The sequence below is a fragment of the Magnolia sinica genome, chromosome 17 (assembly GCF_029962835.1).
Source record: "Magnolia sinica isolate HGM2019 chromosome 17, MsV1, whole genome shotgun sequence".
Taxonomy (NCBI): domain Eukaryota; kingdom Viridiplantae; phylum Streptophyta; class Magnoliopsida; order Magnoliales; family Magnoliaceae; genus Magnolia; species Magnolia sinica.
In genome coordinates this window covers 68,705,612-68,729,239 of record NC_080589.1, presented here as the reverse complement: position 1 = coordinate 68,729,239, position 23,628 = coordinate 68,705,612, and the positions used below count along the sequence as shown (strand labels likewise).

Genomic DNA, 23,628 nt, shown 5'->3' with positions numbered 1-23,628 from the left:
CGATCTCAAATACAAAGGTCTGAAGAAGGAATTGGCTACGGTGATAGTTACCCACCATCTCTAAGATAGAGGTGACTCCAGAGCCATACAAGTGGAAAAAAGTTAGACCAATCTATACCGTTAAAATTGTGAGGCCCATTGTTATTGGCCACAACCGAGAAGATACTTTATCCGTCAAAACTAAGATTTCAATCAACGGATGTTAAAGTAATATTTTCAAAATATTGCAGAGGAATGTTTTTTATTTTATTATTTCAAATAATATATATATAAGATTATAAAAATGATTTTTACGGTCTGGATGTCCCTAAATTTCTTCCACGTGTACGGTGAACATGCAAAATAATTTAAAAAATGATGGTGAACTCACACTATAGCTATCTCTAAAGAAGAGTCTGAACTATTCACTGTTGGGAGAGAGAAGACTAACCTTTTAAATGCAAGTCGAGAAGACGAATTCAACACAATCCAATTGGCGGTGGAAAATGATAAATATAAGCCCTCAAAATTGAGAAAAATACACCAAAATACCCCAAATAAAATACTCCGATTTCTAGGGTTTTTAAAAGATGGCATGTCGGTGAATATTATAAAAAAAGAGGGCAAAATAGAATAAACGGCAGTAGAGAAGACGGACAGAAGAAGAAGACGATGAGATGAGATCCGATCGCCTTGAAGACCTCAGAAAATATCGTCCACAGAAATAACGATTCTCGAGCCTTTGATCCTATTAAGCTTTCGGCGATCGGATTTCCAGGTTCGGAGCAGCTGGACCTCTGATCTGGTCTGTATTTCGAGGGATTTTCCGGTTTTTATGGTTGTTTTTTGAGCATCGGAAGTGGTTTTTGGAGCTGGATTTAGGGTTTTTGGTGCGAAAATGGTATGGAGAGGGGTTTAGGGACTTGGAGATCTGATTCTCGTCTGGTTGATTTGATTCTGGTAGGAATCTTCGTGGAGATTCTGGCGTCAGTGAGTGGTTAGGATTTTGCGGCGACAAGGAGGATCGGTTTAGGTATTTTTGTAATTCTTTTTCATATTTTGGATTTTTCTTTGAATTTTTATGAGTGTTAAATAGGAATTAATTAGATATTTTAAATTTTGGCAGTATTTTCTGTAATTTTGATATCCAAGCCCTCATCTTTTTTATGCGTGCACCTTTTTTTCTTTTTTTTTTCGACTTTTTGGTATTAGATTAGTGTCAAAAGTAGACTGTCGAAGTACCAAAAAGAAAGAGGGTGGAATATGCATAAAAAAACATTGGGTGGGAATATTTCTCTACTTTTGGAATTGAGATTAGATGATATATGTTGGTTTTCTTCTTTTCGGTAGTATAACTGAACTGTCTCCTAATTTCCTAGGATTAGTTCCAATATCGGTGAATTCAACCCTCATCTATAGACGAGGAGACTGATAAATGAGTATTAGGCTGGTGGGGCCAATATTAGCCCTTGATCCATGACCTACAAATAGAAGGTTAAGAAAAGAATATAGGAATGATCATGATTCGGAAGGAAAAGGCTGGAGAATGGATGACCAGGATTGTTCAATCTGGAAATTTTCTGGGGGCATGATCAGTCTATAGTTGGGCCTCTCAGATAACTGGTTTGGATCTCCAAACTGTCTGTTAATTTTCTAGGATTGGTTCCATGATCCGTGAATTTGATCTGCATTTGTGGACAGACTAATTAATAAGTGTTTTAGACTGATGGGACAATTTTGGCCCTTCAATCAGTAACCTGCATTTAGAAAGTAAAAGAATATAGCGATTGTTCTGATTTGATGGGAAAGGGTGAAAGATTGGATGGCCCCAGGATATCTCAATCTGGGAAGTTTTTGGGCATGGCCATCCACTGTGAGGCTTATCAGATCAACGGCTGAATCAATGAACTGTGGGACTCACTTGTACAAACTTCGGGGTGGTGATACTGTGCATCCTCTGGTATGGGGTCATGTAGTTGTTCGATCTGGGAAATTTGTGGGGCCCAGTTCATCTAGAGTGGGGCCCATCAGATTGACAGTATGTCATTAGGTAGTGGGTTATGTGATCTTTTTTCTCTTTCTTTTCTTTCTTTCTTTCTTTCTTTCTTCTTCTTCTTCTTCTTCTTCTTCTTCTTTTGTGTGTGTGTGTGTGTGTGTGTGTGGCGATTATATTATATTTCAATCTGGGAAATTTCTAGGGCATGGTTCATGCATAGTGATGCCCATTAGATCAACAGTCCAGATGGCAGCACTGCAGCCTCACTCATAGGGCTGTTAACAAGTAACTGGACCCGTGGGTATCTCATGGATCTGGCCCAATTTAGGCAGTTACAGATCCTTTTTTCCCAGACCTGTTTAAATTTTGGGCGTGGTTCGAGCGCACCATGTTAGGCTTGTCTAGAAATCGGGTATGATTGGTTTGGGTCTAAAGTGTTCTTTTTCATCATCATCATCTAAGCCTTATCCAACTATTTGGGGCCCACCTAATGAATCCTATTCCTCCATCTCACTCTATCGAGGACAATACCTTAGTTAAACCACAGTTCATCAAGTCTTTTCTTAGTACATCCCCCCACATGCTTTTGGGCATTCCCCTTGCCCTTTATAGCCTTCAATTTGAATCAATTCACCCGTTCTGACTAACAGTTCTTGGTCTTCAATTTGAATCAATTCACCCTCAAATGAATTCATTCCCAATTCTATCCTTCCTTGTCTTGCCACTCATCTATCTAATCATTCTCATTTTAGCTACACTTATCCTATGAACAAGTTGTTATTTAATTGTTCTACTTCTATCCATGGCTGGTCTAATAGCTATCCTATAAAATTTCCCCATAGGTTTGATTAGTATGGAACGATCATATAAAACTCTGGAAGCACATCTCCACTTTTTCCTCCCAGCTTGAATTCTACGAGTAATACACTTCTCAATCTCTCTACCCCCATGAGTTGTTGACCTAAGATATAAAAAATGGTCATTTGGGATACTTGGTCAACAATCTTTACTAATTCCTTGGTTCCACTTTTGTTGTTACTAAAGTTGCATTCTATATACTCCATTTTAGTCTGACTAATTTTAGAACCTTTAGATTCCAAAGCATCTATCCATGGTTCTAGCTTCATGTTTACTCCCTTCCTCGCATTGTCAATGAAAACTGTGTCATTTGCAAGCGACATACATACACCAAGGGCTAAGGGAAAGATGCTTCTTTTTTTTTTTTTTTCCTTTTCTATGGTAGTCGAATCAATAGAAGTTGATATGAGAGTGATTATTTCGATAGAAGTCATCCGATAGGAGTTTGTATTGGAATAGTCTCCCTTCGAATACGTTCCTTAGGAAGGTCCCTTGATTGCGACATGATGCTTGCTTAATTTGCAAGCTTCAGATTCTAACTCAGACACACAAGATAACGATGTAACAAGACTATTTAAACTATTTAATGGAGGGCAACAAATCCCATAATGTTTCTAATAAGGTGAGATATCCATTTGTAGCGCAACTCCAATTTATCTATTGTTGTGATAATAAAGATTATTTGCTTTATGTCCTCCACCAATCGTCTTCCCCATCTTTAAATCTTGAAATCCACAATAGGAGAGAGAAAATGTAATGGAACGGTTTAAGGATCTAGTTTGCTTATTGACAATAGACTCAGAGGAAATTTAGGAATATATAATGTTGATGTCAATGGAAGAAATTGTGTAGGACAAGCAATTCTCAACCCAGAGACACATTTAAGTACCATCAACTAATTTTACGGAAGAAATGAGAGTAGACGTTTCTAACTAAGGCAAAATACTATGCTTACTGATCATATGGTATGATGTCCAGGATTATTAACCCAGGGAACATTTTTAGAGGACGCAAGACATATCATACTTGATTGAGTAGGAGTAGTAGTGGAAGAAGACACATGGTTGGAACAATCTTTTTACAATTCAGCATACTCATCTTTGGACAATGTAGTTGTATCACCTACCGTACTCAATTCAGAATGAGCTGAGATGGGCTTGACTGCATAGCCCTTAAGGATCTAGTTTGCTTATTGACAATAGACTTGTAGAAAATTTTGGAATATATAATGATGATGTCGATGGAAGAAATGGTGAAGGATAAGCAATACTCAACCCAGAGACACAAATTTAGGTACCATCAACTAATGTTACGGAAGAAATGAGAGTTGACATGTAACTGAGGCAAAATACCATGCTTACCGATCGTATGCTATGAAGTCCAAAATTAGTAACCCGGGGAACATTTTCAGAGATGCAAGACATATCATACTTGATTAAGTAAGAGTAGCAGTGGAAGAAGACACATGGTTGGAATGATCCTTTTACAATTTGGCATACTCATCTTTGGACAACGTAGTTGTATCACCTACCATACTTGATTCAGAATGAGCTGAGATGGGCTTGACTACATAGCCCTAGAACTGCCATCAGAAGATCAAACTTGATTAGTCCAAATTAGCTTACTAGTGAGGTCCCAACATATATCAACTGTGTTGTTAAGCTCACAATGTGCCCCCTCCACCACGACCACATGTGCCCCCTCCTCCACCACGACTTCCCCAAGTATTTCTAATATCAAAGCAACCTCCCCTTAAATCGTCCACCACGACTGCGACCACCATGACTTCCTCTATATCCCTTACCAGAGGAAGAAATAAATGCCAATTGATCAGTTGAAGATGCATGCAAAGTATTTATACTAATTGCATGTCAAATGTGGGCAAATGCCTCCAAATAGATGGAACTTCACTACCACCATGAATTTGAGCTCGTAGAGGTTCGAACATGACAGACCATGAAAGAATTTGGCAACACAAAATTCATTTTGCTACCGTTTCATGGTCTCATAATCAATCAATAAGGGATGGTATACATTCAGTTCATCCCACATATCCCACAATGCCGAATAATACTTGCCTATACTCTTATCCTCTTGTTGAAACGCAAAGATGTTTTGAAGCAACTCTGATGCAAGACAAGACAATTAACCACTCGCTCTAAAAGCTCGAACTGATAGAGAGTGGCGAATCAATCCCTTTATCTCATAACTCAGGCCCCACATCGCATGGGTTAGGACCTCAGTTGAACCCCCTTGTAGGCTTCACTTCACATGGGTTCCACTTCACATGGGCCATCCACCTCGAGTGTGTCCCTGCATCCCACGGGCTACCCCACTCAAGCCCAATGTGAAAATGCCCCTGCATTAATCACCCCCGGTGAGGAGTCTCGAATATGAGACCTCATACTCCGATACCACTTTGATATATGACAATTAACTGCTTGCTCTAAAAGCTCGAACTAATAGAGAGTAGCGAATCAATCCCTTTATCTCATAGCCCAAGCCCCACATCGCATGGGTTAGGACCTCGATCGAACCTCCTCGTGGGCCCCACTTCACATGGGTTCCACTTCACACGGGCCACCCAACCCGAGTGTGCCCCCGCATCCCACAGGCCACCCCACTCGAGCCCGGTGTGAAAATGCCCTTGCATTAAACTCATAGGAGTCAAATTATTCTCACCTGAATATATCTCTTTCGAATTTCCAAAACTTATTTTGCCGTCTTAAAGAAAAGGTAATATTTGCACTAATATGTGGTTCCATAAAAAAGCCCTAATCTAAGCATCCTTTGCCGCCCAATCCTCACAATCTTTTGAGCTTTTAATAGGCTCAGTGGACGTTAGATATTTTAATATCTTTTTTTCCTGTAAGAAATACTGCTACAGATGTGGTACATTGAAATAATTGTCACCATTAGCTTTGGTCAATTTAATTTGAAGATTCATCGACTCGGATGACAGCAGATGACTACCATTAACATCATTCTTGACATCCATAATTAAGGAAAAGAAGAGATCAAACACCAAGGGAAAAACTTGAACTTGAACTCACTAAATAAATGCTTTACAAAAACATAGATCAATATCATCCCCACATGTATGGACTGATTGATAACGGATATGAGGAACCAATCATGATCTCAAGATCTGCACTTGATCTTCAAATCTAACCATCAATGCACAATTGCCTACTCTAAACCACTAAAATGATTGTATACGAAAGTGGGCCGAAAGCACACTCACAAGGCACAAGTGGACAACCTACCATATGTTGGTTGAACAACGAATGATGGATATTTGCGTAGATCAGCCCCCAAACGACTTTGGGTTTCACCATGTGGATAAGAAAAAAGGAAGAGGAGAGAGAGTGAAAGAAAAGGGAAAAGAATGTGATACTGGATCTTTTACCTCTATGATACCATATCGAGAGAGTGGTGGGCCACACGTGTTTATCATCGTCGTCCATCACAGTCTATCAACATTTGTGTAGGTTAATGTGGAATGCTGGATGGAACATTTTCAATGGCTCACCTTTAACTCCAGAACTAAAAAATTAGGATCACTGGAAGCATGTGATAGCATCAAGAACATGTGCTTTGACCACTTTCATTGCAGCACATGTAATGGCATTGTGTTATTGTTATTTTCTCAAAAGTTAGACCTGAACCTGACCCAAAGGAAGGCTCTTTAGACCTGACGGGGACCTTACTAGATTTGGGACCTCAAATATGGTACCTGGGCCCAGTAGGACCTGACCTGAGGTGACCGGGGCCTGAGTAATCTGGGCATGGGGATATCAAGACCTGACCCGAACCCGACTTCTCGACAGCCTTACTCACTTGTACATACTCAAGAGGCTGAGGATACCCTACATCCTCAGGCAGAGGATCATATGATGCTTCTTTGGCTCAGAGCTCTTCTTTCATGTTATTTCTTTTAAAGTTTGAAGTTTGTTGGTAGGTCATTGAAAGAATTTAATAAATACCTAAAACTGTCATCTCATTGAAGGCATTAGCTCCAAAACTCGTGAATTTGAACTTCATCTGCAGATAAGTTGACTGGTATATGATTATTCAATGTGAAATTATTTGAATTGGGAATTACAGGGAACTGGCAAAGAGTGATAATTATCTTATTTTGGACGGCAAGAACTGTTTAGAGTCTTTCGGACTGAAGCTTCACGTCTTTGTAGTTTTTACCCTTTTGTATTGGGATGGGCTGTAGCTGGTCCAGTCTCAGTCCATGCTGCTGGGATTCACAATTTAAGGGGGCCGTTCTTGAAGCTCCCGATGTGGGTGAGCACAGTGATTTTATATTGCTCGTGATTATTTATTCTTCTCTCTGGATGTATAGAGTGATCCTTTTGCTTCTTGTTGCAGAGAATGAGGAGAAGAATGAGGTTGATGACGTGCCTGCATTCTGCGAGTACTCTTTTGATCAACTTAGGGTTGCTACAGCTGGTTTTGCTATGGAGAATATTGTGTCTGAACATGGAGAAAAAGCCCCAAATGTTGTTTATAAAGGGAAGCTGGACAATCAAAGGCGGATTGCTGTTAAGCGCTTTAATAGATCGGCTTGGCCCGATTCACGGCAGTTCTTGGTATGCCTATCGGACCATCAAGATTCCTCTCTTTAATTCTTTTGTTGTGTTTGATCTCTGTTTAGGGTATGATATTCATCTCACTGAATTGATCCAAGGTTAAGTTCTTTAAGATTTACTTCTAGTGTTTACTCTTGATTCTTTACCAAATTTGTGCAACAATGCAACACCATATCTGAACCTCTAGTTTTGTTGGTCTTATTACTCTACGGGAGGTCTTCTAACAGCATTAGCCCCTTCAGAAGTCCTTGAAACCATTAAAGTTGGCTCTAAATAAGAGCATGGTTGTGTGCTATGTATTAGGCTTTTAGAATTCCACACCATCTACATCATAGAAAAGTGGTGTTTCATTCATTTATTTGTTCTTTCAAACAAATTCAACTTCCTACTTATCAAATAAACACACATTGACACACAAATTTCCTACTTGTTCCCAAGTTGTGATCGCACTTGTTGTTTTCTAACTTTTTAGCAGTTGAAACGACCATATCTAATTGTTTGTCATTTTCATTCATTTGTTTATTCATTGTATGAGTGATCACACTTGTTGTTTATGAACTTTTTAGCAGTTGACACCGAGATATTTTTTACCCTTCTCTTTATCATATCTAGGCATTAGTAACTATTTAATTGGGTGCAATGTGATGTTAACACCATCTTTGACAAAAGAATTGGTAGCTTGAGTTAACTACACCATATCTTGGTCAAACAACCACGGTCTCCTCAATAAAATATGGCATGCATTCATGGGACCACATCAAATCACACTTCATCCTTGTAGATCTAAGGTATCTTGTATCTGTTATGATACTACTATAAAAGCCGATATGTATAGGTAACGGCTGTGACCGTTACGCGATATGGGGGTGAAAAGGGGCAATTGGTTTTTTGGGACCGTATTAGCCGTTACAGGGGTCATAATGGTCGTTACGGGGCATAACGACCGTTACCCCCATAATGGTTAATTTCTTTTTTCTATGTAAATCCATTTTTTGCTCGTTTTTCTACTTTTCTCATTCCAAAAACATTTCTACATCATTCTATAACAGATTTCAAACACTTGTACTATAGCCTTTAGGATTAAAATAGTAGATTGAAGCGATTTAGGCGAATAGAAGCTCTAAGAGCCATTTTTTCAAAAATTTGAAAAAAGTGGTATATATGCATTATCCGATTTCTAATTCAATGCTTGATTGTGATGTGTAAACATTAGAGACACATAACCATGTTCATAAATTCACTAAACAACCCAATACAACACTCACAAAAGAGTGGACCGTTAAGCTACCATAAACATGTTCAAAACAAAAAATGAATACAGATTTGGAATATTTACATTATTCTAGATTTTCTAGATGTTATTCCAGAATTTTTCGGGCAAAATTTTTATTTGAATCGTTACAGGGGTCGTAGCGGTCGTTACGCCCCCTATCGGCCGTTATGACCAATACTCTATCAGTAATGGTTGTGACCGTTACGGCCACCATTACCAATACAAAATACCTTGCTTAGATCTAATAGAGAAGAAAGCTAAGCACGTGGAGTTAACAAAAACGTCTCCCTCTCTCTTGAGCCAACAAATATGGTATGGACATAAATGCTTGTGTTCTTTGAGTTTTAATTTATCCACCATTCCTTGCGAGATTATGTTCTCATTGCTCTCTCGTCTACTAAAATTGTACATATCTTCCCACCACCAGAAGTTGTGTGGTTGTATCGCACCCATTGGCCCCCAGCCATGGATATGAATATTGGTATCATACCGGTCGATATGGCCGTTTCATATCCATATTGAAATGAACCGATACGTGATATAGGGTCATATCAGCCCGATATGAAAAAATTGACCCATATCGGCCTGTAGTGGCTGATACGGGGCGTATTGGCACTGATACAGGGCCGATATGGCCAATACGCCTATAAAACTCCAATTTTGATTTTTTTTTTTTTAATTTTGTTTTTAAATCACTGACGTCTCTTCTTCTTTTCATTCAAACCATGGAAGAATCTTAAAAACTCATTTTAGGCTAGATCTAGACTTATTTTGGGATCAAAAAAATGATTTGAATGTGATTCGACAAATCGAAGCAAAGTAGACCATTACGGGAAAAATTGGAAAGGGTAAACCTTTAATTTCTGTTTTTTTTTTTTTTTTTTTTGGTGTATATTTTCATCCTCTTTTTGTTGTATTTCCAATGTAAGGGGCCATTGTTTACCAAATCATGTTTGATTTCTGTTCAATTAGGGCTTATTCAGTTGACCTTCAATAAATCAAATTGACAAACATTATTCTCATTAAAGAATGGTATGATACATCATTGAATACATGGTCAAAACAAAAAGTAAATAAATAAATAAATAACTAAAAAATAAATAAATGATAGATTCTTAAATATCTCATCCCCCCCTAATAATTTTTGCCTCTTTTTTTTGGGGGGGGGGGGGGTTCAGTACGGGTTGATACGGCCCCGATGTCGTGTAGTATCATTTTTCTGCTAGGGCCGATATGCCGACCGATATCAACATTCAGAACCATGCCCTCAACAACCACTTGGGATGTTAATAGCAAAATACGTTGGATGACTAATGACTCACCCCATCACCAAACACATGCTGCACCTTTCCCAACATTTGCCCCATCCTTGTATGCATGTTCGTCATAATTTATGTCATTCTCAGCTTTCATACGGTCAATAGTGTATTCAACATATCTCCTTCCTCATCCAAATTCACTTTAATTGAGGATTGATGTTCAGGACATTGAAAAGAGCGATGTCCAAGCTGCCCACGCTTAAAGTATGAGAAACATGGTATGTCGTAAAGGCCATTATGGGGCCATAAAGGCCATTATGTAAAGGTAACAGTGGCAACCGTTACACGTTATGGGGTCGTAAAGGCCGTAACGGCCGTAATGGAAAAAATGACCCATAAAGGCCGTTACAACCCCGTAATGGCCCGGTACCCCCTAGTAAAGGCCCTTTAACGGTCCTTTATGAGGCCGATATAGGTTTTTCGGATTATTTTTTTGCAAGAAAAAAAGGAGACCAGTCGTTATAGCCCTTGTAACGATCGTTACACCCCCGTATCGTAAAGGTAATGGTGGTGGCTATTACATCCACTGTTATCATTACAGAATGCCTTAATGAGAAATGAGTGATATTTTGCCTTGTCTTGGGTGCATTTGCCCCTCATCCATAACCACCTTACCCTAGGTTGGGGTTTAGCTTCATTTTTGGATATTGGTCTATCTTTGCTTGACCTATGGGAGGCCTAGTAGTTGCCTTACATGGGAAGTTAGTCTGTTGTCCCATTATTAAGGACAATCCTCATGGGGCACAAAATCGTTTTCCAAGTCCCAAATTAATTTATCTTATCGTTTTTTGATACATGTAACTATTTATGCCTTGGATATCTTAAATACATCTTTGAAAGCCAATTCATTTCTTATGTCTGAGTTAAGACCATTAAGATATCTTGAAATCTTTTGATCTTCATACTCAAGAAACCCTACCCGCAATGTCAATTTATGAAACTTTTTATTATATTCATTTCCTGATTTCTTTCTTTGATGTAGATTGTGACATTTTGGTAGAGGTAATCAGCATTCAATAATAATAATAATAAGTCACGGATAGGAACTTCCTTTTTAACTTCTTTTTCATCCTTTTCCAGAAATTTACTCTTTTTTTTTTTTCTTTTTTTTTTTTGTTGCCTTGATGGATGCATTCAGCTTAGAGATTGACCCACCATTCTAATGTGTGACCAAAAAGCTTCATAGCTACTCTTAACTTTCCAATTATCCATTATCTCCTTGTACTCGAACACATTTTCCTCCTTGCTTGGCCAATTGATGAAGTTGCCAAACATGCAAATGACCATGGAATTCCAGAATTTTTACTTTAATTGTGGAATCTCTGTCATGTTCTGATAATCGAAGAATTCGATCATTGATGTCTTCACAAGCCAGGGGCCACCTGTTGGCTGTTGTTGGCAAGGTGTCCCGTATCGGTATCGGTTGGCGTAACGGTGACCTCCAAAACTGATACGGATACGGGGGCGTAACGGCCCGTAACGACGCAAATTTTTTTTTTTGCTAAAAAAATATGAAAAAATATGTTTTAAATCCGGAATATTCTAAGCATTCCAAATATGCATTCATTTATAAATTGGAACATGTTTATGGTGGTGTAACGGTCCACTCTTTGGTGAGAAGTTGTATCGGACTGTCTAATGAATTTATGAACCAGATAACCTAAATTTGACTACAAAATTCATATATTTAATTTTCTAACTATCTACTATCCATGATAGATATATTAGAATGAATGTAATATGAAAATATCTTACATTTAGGTGCTTGCAATTATTTTTGAGGGCCAAAATTCATGCGTAAATAGAAAAAAATATTTTAAAAAAATAAAATGGCACCCCAAATAAGTAAAAATGCACATTAACATGTTCTACTATGATTAACACATCATATGACATCATTAAAACAGCAAAAGAATCATTAAAAAATGATTTTTCAAATTTTCAAAAAAATGGCCGAAATAAATGCGTAAATAGAAAAAAATATAAAATGGCACCCCAAATATGTAAAATGCACATTAACATGTTCTACTATGATTAACACATCGTATGGCATCATTAAAACAGCAAAAGAATCATTAAAAAATGATTTTTTGAATTTTCAAAAAAAGAGCCGAAATAAATGCGTAAATAGAAAAAAATAAAAAATATATATATAATGGCACCCCAAATCTGTAAAATGAATATTAACATGTTCTTCTATGATTAACACATCATATGGCATCATTAAAACAGCAAAAGAATCATTAAAAAATAATTTTTCGAATTTTCAAAAAAATGGCCAAAATAAATGCGTAAATAGAAAAAAATAGGCACCCCAAATCTGTAAAATGCACATTAACATGTTCTACTATGATTAACACATCATATGGCATCATTAAAACAGCAAAAGAATCATTAAAAAATGATTTTTCGAATTTTCAAAAAAAGGGCCAAAATAAATGCGTAAATAGAAAAAAATATTAAAAAAATATAAAATGGCACCCCAAATCTGTAAAATGCACATTAACATGTTCTACTATGATTAACACATCAAATGGCATGATTAAAACAGCAAAACAACCATTAAAAATTGAGTTTTCGAATTTTAAAAAAACGGGCCAAAATTCATGCGTAAATAGAAAAAAATATAAAAAAATTATTAAATGGCACCCCAAATCTGTAAAATGCACATTAACATGTTCTACTATGATTAACACATCATATGACATGATTAAAACAGCAAAACATATTAAAAAAAGTATAAATACCTATTTTTGACGAATTTCTGAAAAATGGCCCACCAAGCTTTGATTCAAAAAAATCTGTAATATAATGTGTTTTTATCTCAAATACCTAGCCAAAGTTAGTCGAAATTAGTAGTAGAAGGAGTGAGAAACAGTTTGGAAGCCATAGGTTTCAAAAAAACAGTTTAAAATGGAAAAAAAAAAAATTGCCTTTATGGGCCCGTTACGGGCCCGTATTGGCTGATACGGGTACAAAATCGCGTAACGGCCGATACGACCCCGAAACGCGTAACGGTTCCTACCGTTACCGTTACGTATCGGCCGTTACGGCCGATACGTAACCGTTTTGGCACACCCTGGTTGTTGGTTAGGGTCTTGATGGGGACCTTCCCCTACGTGTCCATGTGCTTCAACTTCGGTCTCCAAATTCCCTACACATGGGAGCTCTCCCACTTGATTAGTAAGATTACCCACCGCATGCGTAAGTTGATTTGCTTGCTTTGTGAGTGCATGGATGAATTGAGTTACTTGCACAAACTCTTCCTATGTCACCTCTTTCAAAGTCATTAGGAGATGAGATAGAGTTGAAAATCTTCTGACGATCACTTGCTCTAATGCCAAGATGATGCAACGTAGTTATCAACTAAATGAGATGTTGTTACCTAAATGCAAGAATGGACAAGAGTACAACCACAAGAATGTTTGAGCAGAGAGGAAGAACATCTTAGTTAAAATTGAATTTTTTTTCTTACACTGACTTAAACAAAAACTCATAAAATTAGTAATGTGGAATGCCCTACCTCCTACACCACTCCGGCACTCCCTCTTTTTCGGACCTTAAAAGATGGTCCCCATGAAATTTTTAATGAAGATCCCCCAACTATTTTATTGATTCCAAATCAATATAATTTTTTTTCCCAGAAAGGTGGGAGCACACATAATTTTTTTCCCCAGAAAGGTGGGAGCACACCTCATGTTGGTTTAAAATCAATCTATAATTATATTTAAGATAATAACAATCACACCAACAAATATTTTGCATAAATAACAAAAACAAATCTACTAAATATCCTCAAAAATCTTCAATCATATCTTCTACATCGGCCCTTTTATCTTCCACAAATGGTAAATGTGATCTCTGACATTTATGCCCAAATCTTGCAACAAACAGCCCAAAATCAGCACATGATGAGCCCTATGGTGGGCCATGGGCCTACCCCATTACCCTCGAGTTGGAAAGACTCAGGCGAGTTGGACATTTCATAGATGTGGTAGAGGTCCTTATCCAATCTTTTTAATTCGTTGGCCATGCATTCAGAATATGATTTAGTTCTTCCATTTTGATTTATTTTTCCACTCATCATCATCATTATCATCATCATCTAAGCCTTATCCCAACTAATTGGGGTCTGTTACATGAATCTTGTTCCACCATTTGACTCTATCAAGGACGATATCCTCAGTAAAGCCATAGGTCATGGAGTCTTTTCTTACCATCTCCACCATGTCCTCTTGAGCCTTCCCCTTGCTCTGCTAGAGCCTTCAACTTGAGTCAACTCATCCTAACCGGTTCACTTCTTGGTCTTTCTTACACATGGCCAAAACATCCATGTCTACTTTCCCTTATCTTATTACCTATTGGTGCTATACCTAAGTTCCCTGGAATGCGTTCGTTTCTAATTCTATCCTTCCTTGTTCTGCCACATCCGTCTAAAGATCCTCATTTCAGCTACTCTCACCATGTGAACATGTTGCTCCTTGTTTTTCCACTCATGGGTGATGCAAGACGCATGCACGTGACTAAATAAATAAGTGAGATTAATCAGCGATTTAATCTAAATAATTAAATTTCACAAACTACGCTAAATCATCACATATATCAAGAATCAAGCATTTAACTATGGGAAGTTCAAGCCACATGTAATAACTACGCAATGCTTGACCATTAAACATTAACCGATATGATCTTATGGATGTAGAAACATCCAATTAGCACAAGAACTAATTTTAAATTCAAAGGGGAAGCTAATACTACCTAGGGTTTGCTCAATTCGGGTTTAGGTTAATCTAGGGTTCATGGGATTTAGGGAAAACTGAAATTAGGACTTGATTGATTGGTTAAGGATTTGGGTTTTTCAAGTCCTAATTGATGGGAATTGTAGGAGTGGAGGGTTAGGTATTTGGGGATTTTAGGCCAATTAGGGTAATTAGGGACCTAGGGTTTAGGGGATTTGGGAATTTGGGGATCTAGGTTTTAGATTAGGGTTAGGGTGAGCGTTGAAGAAGTAGAAGGAGAAGAGACCACAACACTTGCAGTAGTCAGGTGTGCCTTGACCAATGCTAAGTGTTTTTTTGTTAAATATCTTAATTCAGCTATTTGATCTCATATGTTACTTAGTTCATGCATTGGTCCTACATCAGTTAGGGATTCAGAACAAGGAGGGGTGTAGGGCTTATCGTATGGCCAGCTAGGATGGCTCACACGTGTGGACGGTTTTGGCAAGGTTTGATGATTTCAAAGGTTAGGGTTTGGTTGGGTTAATGGGGATGTTGGGAAGAAAGAGAGGATTTGGATGGGTATAATCAAAGGGAAGAAGAAAGCGATGAAAGTTTGATAAGAATACCTTTTGAGCAATGAGAAAGATGGGAAGATAAAAAGGAAGCTTCGCACATCCATTGAATATGAATGGCTTTGCACCAAACCCAAATCCAATGCACTTGGATGCCATCTTCAAATCTCATGAAGAAGGAGAGAGAACTTGAGATTTTATTATTATTATTATTATTATTATTATTATTTTTAAACCAAAGCAGTGGAGAGGTTCACACGCCCCCCTTTCTTTTATATTCTCAAACAATGGAAAATTACAGTAATGCCCTTTACTTAACGTCATTGTACCAAATCATGCCCTAAAACTTTTTTAAAAAAAAAACGTAACATAAATCTCATAAATGGTCCATAATGTAAAATAAACTATGAAATAAACCCTAAAACAAATCTATGCCATCAAATGGCCTATATATTGACTATCGGGCCCCACAAGTGGTCGTGATCTCGATCTGACGTTGATAATGTTCCCCGATCGCGATCCAATGGTTGAAATGATGTAATGATGAAGATCAATGGCCCATTACTCGGGATGTAGATCATGGTGATCCAGGCCCAGTGGGCCCCATGTATGGGTCGTCAAGCCATAAAGTTACCGGTGCTCTCCTTCTCGTCGCATACACTCGGACAGATGGTGTGCGGATGTCCTCATCAATGGGTATTCATTTTCTTATGTTAGTATGTTATATGATTTCTTTGTACCACATTTCTTGTTCCTTTCTCAAAGTTCATGCGTCTGATCTTATTTGGAGTTTTATTTAATCTACTGTCTTAATGGCATTCTTTTAACCGAAGTCTGTAGAATTGGCAGCTCCCCCTTTATCAGTTTCAAACTTCCAATATCAATAGTGGCAGTTGTGTGTTTGTGTTGGTAAGAGTAATTTGATTTGAATGTCTTGGATGATATTACTCAATAGTGCCAAAAAAATTTCTCCACATTTAGAATAATTATATACACATATTATCAAGCAAAATTATAGTTGTATCTATCCTTAGACTACTACCCAGATGCTCATAGATCTTGTATTTGTGGTGCTGGACAAATACTTGTTTAATGACTTATTTACACCACTTTGATGGTCAATGTCTGTTTTTTTGCTGAACGATGAAGTTCAAAGAAAGGCGTTGTCGTAATACATCCATGCCAAAGCATGTTTTCTGGATTACTAAATGACGCAATTTGTTAGATTGACCATTTTGGATAGAGTAGGCTTAGAATTTGTTAGATTGACCATTTTGGATAGAGTAGGCTTAGAATTTGTTAGATTGACCATTTTGGATAGAGTAGGCTTAATTATCAGTCACATCTCAGCCGATACCCTCTCAGCTCTTAGAATTCAGGGGAAGTCTGTCAGCTACAAACCAGTCCAGGTGGTCAAATGGACCAGGCCCAGAAGCGGCTGGTTTAAGATCAACATCGACGGTTCATCTCTTGGGAATCCTGGCCCGTCTGGTGGCAGCGGCATCTGCAGAAATTGCGACGGAGAGGTGTTGTTCGCCTTCTCAACTGGCTACGGGTTTGGGTCCAACACCCAGGCTGAGATAAAAGCCATCTGGGAAGGCCTCATGCGTTGTGTGGAGCTGGATCTTAACAATTTGGAAATTGAGAGTGATTCCAAATCCATGATCGATACCCTTTCCAACTCGGTGTCCCCTGCGTGGACCATCTGGTACTGGATAGCCAGGATTAATGCTCTCATGGCCCATCGGGAAATCAAACTCCATTCCTAGGGAGGCAAACTCAGTGGCTGACACCCTAGCCCGCAAAGCCAGCGACTATCAATTACCCTCATTCTACCGGTCCCAGTCCGAGCTCCCCTCTACTGTTAGTGGGCTCCTATTTTTGGATAGAGTAGGCTTAGGCAATTTAAGAGAGGGTTAACCCTCCTTTTCTACTCACGATAGGTGTCGCTGTTCTTTTGTTTTTTATTTTTTATTTTTGTTGACAGTGGCACCCGAATCTTTGTATAGCCTCTTGCATCAATGAAATTTTCCTTTAAAAAAAAGAAAAGAAAAAAAGATTGACCATTTTGGTTTCTTATTTTCCAAATTACCCAGAAGAATACTTTGGTCATTGGGACACTTACTCAATCATTATAATTTTATAACCCTCTTTACTTCAACATATTTTTATTCAATTTCAGCAATGATTCCAGACTACCTGTATTCCAGTAATTTGATCTTCCTGTCCGTGCTTTGACTCAGTCCACATGATACCATAACTTTTTTTGTTTTCTGTAAACTTCAGGATGAAGCAAGATCTGTGGGTCAGCTCCGCAATCACAGATTGGTAAATTTACTTGGTTGCTGTTGTGAAGGTGATGAGAGGTTGCTTGTAGCTGAATTTATGCCCAACGATACACTTGCAAAACACCTTTTTCACTGTAAGTTTTATTCCCAATGGCACTCTTGCATAACATCTTTTCACTGCAAGTTCAAGGTTGCCTCCACATGTATCCTGCTGCTTTAGCATGCTTACAAAACATTTTGTTTCATTATTTGTTATGGCCTTTACTTGATTCAGTCATAATTTTTTTCCAGGTTTGCCCATAAAATATAACTTATAGATTTTTATTTTTTTATTTTTATTTAGTTTTGAGAAGAGAATATAACTCAAAGATGAAAACTATCCTCAAAAGAAAAAAGAAAATCAAAGATGAAAACTTTTTGTTGTCAAGGACAACTTCTGACTTGGACGAAGAGCTCCTGGCAAGAATGCTTATTAATATCTTTTGGACGTTTTCACCTGTCTGATATTTGCTCATGTAACTTCACTCGACACTTGATTGGACTATGATTTGGTTAACATGCCTACTGTTTTAGCTTTTGGTTGTTGGTTTGGAATGAACAACATATCCTGTTAAACATCCAATTTGGATCTTGACAATCTCTCAGAGAGAGAGAGAGAGAGAGAGAGAGAGAGAGTCTCTGCAATTTTCCTAAATTATTATGATGTTTGCGTATATGGATTTTCTGCCATGATGCCATTCTTCCCATGCGAGGATAAGTAAAATAATGCCATTATTCCGAGGATCCAATGATGATGTTGGAAATGGTATTCAACCCTCTGCGATCTGTTGTAGTGGAACCAACAACCTGTTATATGCAATTAAATTGCACTGAATTGAAGTTGCAGGTCCTTTGTCCTATTTCGCTGCTAATAGTCTCAAAACTTATGTTTCCAATTCATTATATGCTTTTGTTTTGCTTATTTCAATTGTAACTTCTCCGGGCAATAATTTCTGGTATGATTACAAATTATTTTTGTGTTCGTCGCATTCTGGGACAGAATGGCATTGTGTCTGACACTGTAACATGAAGTTGGAATAATACAAAACAAGATGAATGAACAATATGGTATACGAACTTGGAATTGAAGTTGCAGGACTTGTATTTGGACCTATTTCGCTGCTGACAGTCAAAAGTTATGTTTCTGTCTGGATCACTGTTTGCCTTCATTTTGCTTATTTTTTAGTCAGAAATCGATGCCATCATTTGTGTGTGTGTGTGTGTGTGTGTGTGTGTGTGTGTGTGATTCTGACTCCATGTTTGGTGCTAACAATGGATTTGATCATTTGCATGGCTTAGGGGAAGCAGAACCTATGAAATGGGCAATGCGATTAAGGGTGGTTCTACATCTTGCTCAAGCTCTAGAATATTGTACTAGCAAAGGACGAGCGCTTTATCATGATCTTAATGCTTATAGAATTTTATTCGATGATGTTAGTACCAGTTTGCTAATTTTGCTGCCCCTTTCTGCATTTCTTGATATGTAGTTCTCTCATCATGGATTAGTGGTTTGCAGGACTGTAATCCTAGGCTCTCATGTTTTGGTCTGATGAAGAATAGTCGGGATGGAAAAAGTTATAGTACTAATTTGGCATTTACTCCTCCAGAGTATTTGAGAACTGGTATGTACCCCTTCTCAAACAAGAAATCTTGTCGTTAAATTATTTGGGAGTGGTTGTTTTGTGGTGATCATATCTTCAAGTGCTGTTTAATTATTCTTTCATACTTGGATAATCTTCCTGCAATGTTCTTATGAACTTAATCTCATGGTGGACTCCACCTAGGTCTGGTCTGAGTTTTGACCATTGGATCAAAGATGGTAACATTTGAGTTGACTTCTTTCCTTCAGTGTGTCAACAATACCTATGTGGGAGAACATCAATGTTTAAGGGAGAGGATCACTATCCTTGCAGATATATCAGCCAAGTGATAATGCGTATTGGTTTTCTGAAAAACCAATATCCCTAACAACATCAATATTTGGACCTTGTCTAGTAGAGTGATATTGCTGTTGGTATTGGTTAAAAAAAAAAAAAAAACACTACTGCATCTCTTCTGGCTGATCTCAAGGGAAAAGAAACTATTATATCCCAACCAATATATTGATTGCGTCCATAAAAATCAATACATTAAAAAAATTGAAAATGCCTTTTTCTGCTATTTATTTTGTGTGTGCGCGCGCGCATGAAATATAGAGCATATGATGAGTAGCAGTAAAGAAAAGGGATGAGGAGAAATCAGCCTGCTTCGCCTACATAAGAGGAGTGCCCTTTGGAAGACCCTAACATCTTCCAATTTATAACCCTTAAATTGGGCAATCCCAAAAACCCAAAAAATCACCTTCCCTTTAGCCCTCTTGAAGACTACTTCATTATTCTCCAGTTTTTTAATGGTTCATAAGTCATGTAATGCAAGTACATTTTGTATTTGCATCTGAAATACATTTTCTAAGGAGTGGTTTGATTTTTATTTTTTTATTTCCACTGTAAATACCCGGTAAATAGGTCATTATTACTCATGTTGTTTGATTTTGAGGTGAGTATTTCCGTCTCGAAGATCAGTCCATGAAGGACCGACTTAAATTTGTGGGCCCCAGTGTGATGTATGTGACATATCAACGTCATTCATCTGTATTACCGAAACATTTTAGGGCATGAGCCCAAAAATGAGGCAGATCCAAAGCTCAAGTGACCCAACCAAGTCACCTTCTTTGTATATCTTCTCATTGCGGATGTTCATTTGCAGCTTCTCAGTACTTGCCTCTGCTCTCTTTGATACCCTTCTTTCTCTTCTTTTTCTTCTTTTGCCTTTCTTCTTTTGAATTTCTTTATGTCGGATCATTCAATTAGTAGGGATTCGGCTTGTTTGGCTAGACTCATTCGATAATGCGTAAGATCCTTCATGTTTGAACCTAGTGCCAAGTCAATGTGATGTTGAATGTTCCTAATGGGAGGAAGTTTGGTTGGGAGTTATTCAGTCACCAAGTCTTGATATTCATGAAAGAGCTTCTGCATGAAAAGTTGACCATCTAACTGTTTTGCTTCTTTTTAGCAACTAAGACATGGATGATGCTGGTTTTCTTCCTTTCTTCTTTAAACTTTCATACACTGAGCAATTTCTGATCCTCCTCTTTATCAGATTTGGTGTTGGAAGATGTTTTGGAGCAATGTAATATTAACACCATCTTTGATGAATGGGTGTTAGCTTGAGTCCATTGCTCTATATCTTTATCCCACAACCATAGTCTTTGTAACAAAATGTGGCATGCATCCATGGGAGCCACACCATACGCCACACCTCATCCTTTTGCTTAGATTTAATAGAGAAGGACAATAAACACTTAATTAGAGACTTCACCCCGTAAACATCTAGTGTGGATGTGGATGCTGGTGTTCTTTAAATTTAATTTATCCACCATTTCTTATGAGACAATCTTCTCACTTCTCCCATTATTAGATTTGTGCATATCTTTACACCAGAATTGCATGTGATGCAGAAGATATCCTATTGCAACCATTGCCCTTCATCAACCACTCGAGGCACCGATGTCATACTTTGTTAGATGACCAATGTTTTGTCCCTATCACCACACACATCTACAACATCTTCCTTAACATGCGGCCCATCTTCATATGCATTTTCTTTATATTGTGTCATCCGTGGCTTTCATTTGCAAAAAGTTGGGAGTGCATTCAACATATTCTCCTTCATCATCCAAATTCACTTAACCGTTGATGTTCAGGACAGTGAAAAGAGAGATATCCTGGTTGCCCACACTTAAAACATGTGAAAGGAGTGTTGTTTTGCCTCGTCTTGAGTGCATTAGCTCTTCGTCATAACCATTTACCCACGGGTTGGGGTTTGGCTTCATTGTTGAACGTTGACTCGTTGTTCCTTGACCTATGAGAGGTCTTATGGTTGCCTTATGTTAGAACTTAGCATGCTACCCCATCAATGATGATGGTCCTTGTATGGCACCAAATTATCTCCCAAGTCCCAAATTCATTCTCTCGGTTTTTAATGCAGATATCTTAAATGCATCTTTGAAAGCCAATTCATTTTTTTATGTCCTAGTTAAAATCATTAGGATATCTTGAAATCTTTTGGTCTTCATGCTCACGACACCCTTACCATGATGTTAACGTTTGAAACTTTATGGTGCATCCATTTATCAATTTGTTACCTTAATGTAGATTGTGATATCATTGATAGAGATCACATGCATAAGTCATAGGTAGGAACTTCCGTTTTAACATCGTTCTCATCATTTTTCAAGAATTTACTTTCTCCTTACCTTGATCGATTTATTCAGCTCGAAAATTGTCTCATCATGCTAACACGTGACTAGAAAACTTCATAGCTACTAACTTTATTTTTCGGTTCCCTGCGATTTCCTTACCCTCAAGATCTTTTCCACTTTGCCTAACCAATCATGCAAACAACCATAGAATTTGGGAATTTATACCTTAATTCCCGACTCTTTGTTATGTTCCATTAGTCGGAGAATTTGGTCATTGGTGTCTTCACAAGCCGAGTGATGGGGACATCTCGCTCACATGCATGCCCCCCCCCCCCCCCCCTTTCCAAGTTATGAAAACCTAATTGGGTGCGAAGCCCTCCCTTCTTCAAAGGGCTAACTACCGTGGTGCAAAACCACATCTATCCCGATTCGTTCCTTTCTTCTACCATCCACCCTTCTCATCTCCCACAATCATCTGCGCTACAAATATGTTCTTTATTGCAACGATTTTCCTCTCTTCAGCGGAATTCTAGAATCTGGCTCTGCAGGAAGGCTGAAACTTCGGCGGAGCACCACGCCCAGACCGTACATCGGATCAAATTGAAACTTGAAGGTTTTGAAACTCAGCCCTAGCCAACCAGACCCAAGAGGGCGATTTTTGGGTTTGTGGGCCCCACACACGTGTGGCCAGCCATCAGCGCACGTGCATCAGGCTCAACCTGCTGTCAATACGCACGGGCTGGTTACAGGTTCTCTCCTCTCTTTCACTCTTCTCTCACTTAATTTCCCTAACCCTAACCCTAAATTGTCCTAAATCCTCAATTTCTATCCATTTTCTTTAACCCTAGGGTTCCCCAAATTAAACTTGTGAATCCCTTGGATTGGGGAAATATTTTTGTGCATGTGTGGATGAATTTACTCTCCTTGGAGCATTGTTTGGTCTATAATTTTAATTAATCCAGCCCTCGCATGTGTAGGCCTAGACCCGCGTAGATTCCCCTTGATGAGTGCTTGACGTTATGTAGGATGTGGAATTTTGTGTGATTGTTTCTGAACTAGTATGATCTAAAGCCTGGAATCTCGCATATCACATTTAAATTTTCATGTCCTGCATCACCGAGGCTGCCTGTTGTTAGTTAAGATCTTGATGGGGACCTTCCCCTAGGTGTCCATGTGTTCCAACTTTGGTCTTTGGATTCCTTCCCCTACATGTCCATGTGTTCCAACTTTGGTCTTTGGATTCCTTCCACACCGAAGCTCTCCCATTTAGTTAGTGAGATTTCCTACTGTATGTGTGAGTTGATTTGCTTGCTTTGTGAGTATGTGGAGTAATTGGGTTACTTGTGCAAACTCTTTCTGTATACCCCTTCAAAGTTAGTAAACGATGATGTAGAGTCAAAAATCCCGAAAGATGACCTGCTCTTATACCAAAATGGTGCAACCCAATCATTGATTCAATGAGATGTGGATAACCAAATTGCAAGAATGGACAGGAGTACACGCACCAAAATGCTTGAGTAGAGAGGAATATACAACCATAAAAAATCCCCATGAGTCTTTATGAAGATCCCCCAACTATTAGATTGATTTGAAATCAATATAATCTACCTAAGATGATAGCAAGCCTAATAATCGTAAAGGCAAATCTAGGAAATAATCCTCAAAATTTTCGATCACATATCCGAATTAGCCCTCATATCTTCCACAATTAGTAAAATTCAGTTTCTGACATTTAGGTACCA

At 38.2% G+C, this 23,628-nt stretch overlaps 1 protein-coding gene across 4 annotated transcripts in view; it reads left to right on the top strand.

Moving 5' to 3' along the window:
• The first annotated feature begins 431 nt into the window (after window positions 1-431).
• The window catches only part of LOC131231691 (probable serine/threonine-protein kinase BSK3), a 36,446-nt gene continuing 13,249 nt past the window's right edge, over window positions 432-23,628 (top strand). The window contains exons 1-7 of one of the 4 annotated variants that reach the window (XM_058227978.1): window positions 432-784; window positions 944-1,012; window positions 6,941-7,129; window positions 7,214-7,434; window positions 17,606-17,741; window positions 18,946-19,079; window positions 19,163-19,268. In XM_058227978.1, the coding sequence (XP_058083961.1) occupies window positions 7,048-7,129; window positions 7,214-7,434; window positions 17,606-17,741; window positions 18,946-19,079; window positions 19,163-19,268 (679 nt within the window). In that variant the 5' untranslated portion in view covers window positions 432-784; window positions 944-1,012; window positions 6,941-7,047. Of the gene's footprint in view, window positions 1,013-6,940; window positions 7,130-7,213; window positions 7,435-17,605; window positions 17,742-18,945; window positions 19,080-19,162; window positions 19,269-23,628 lie in introns of all 4 variants that reach the window. The other 3 variants (XM_058227981.1, XM_058227979.1, XM_058227980.1) reach the window with 3 other exon arrangements.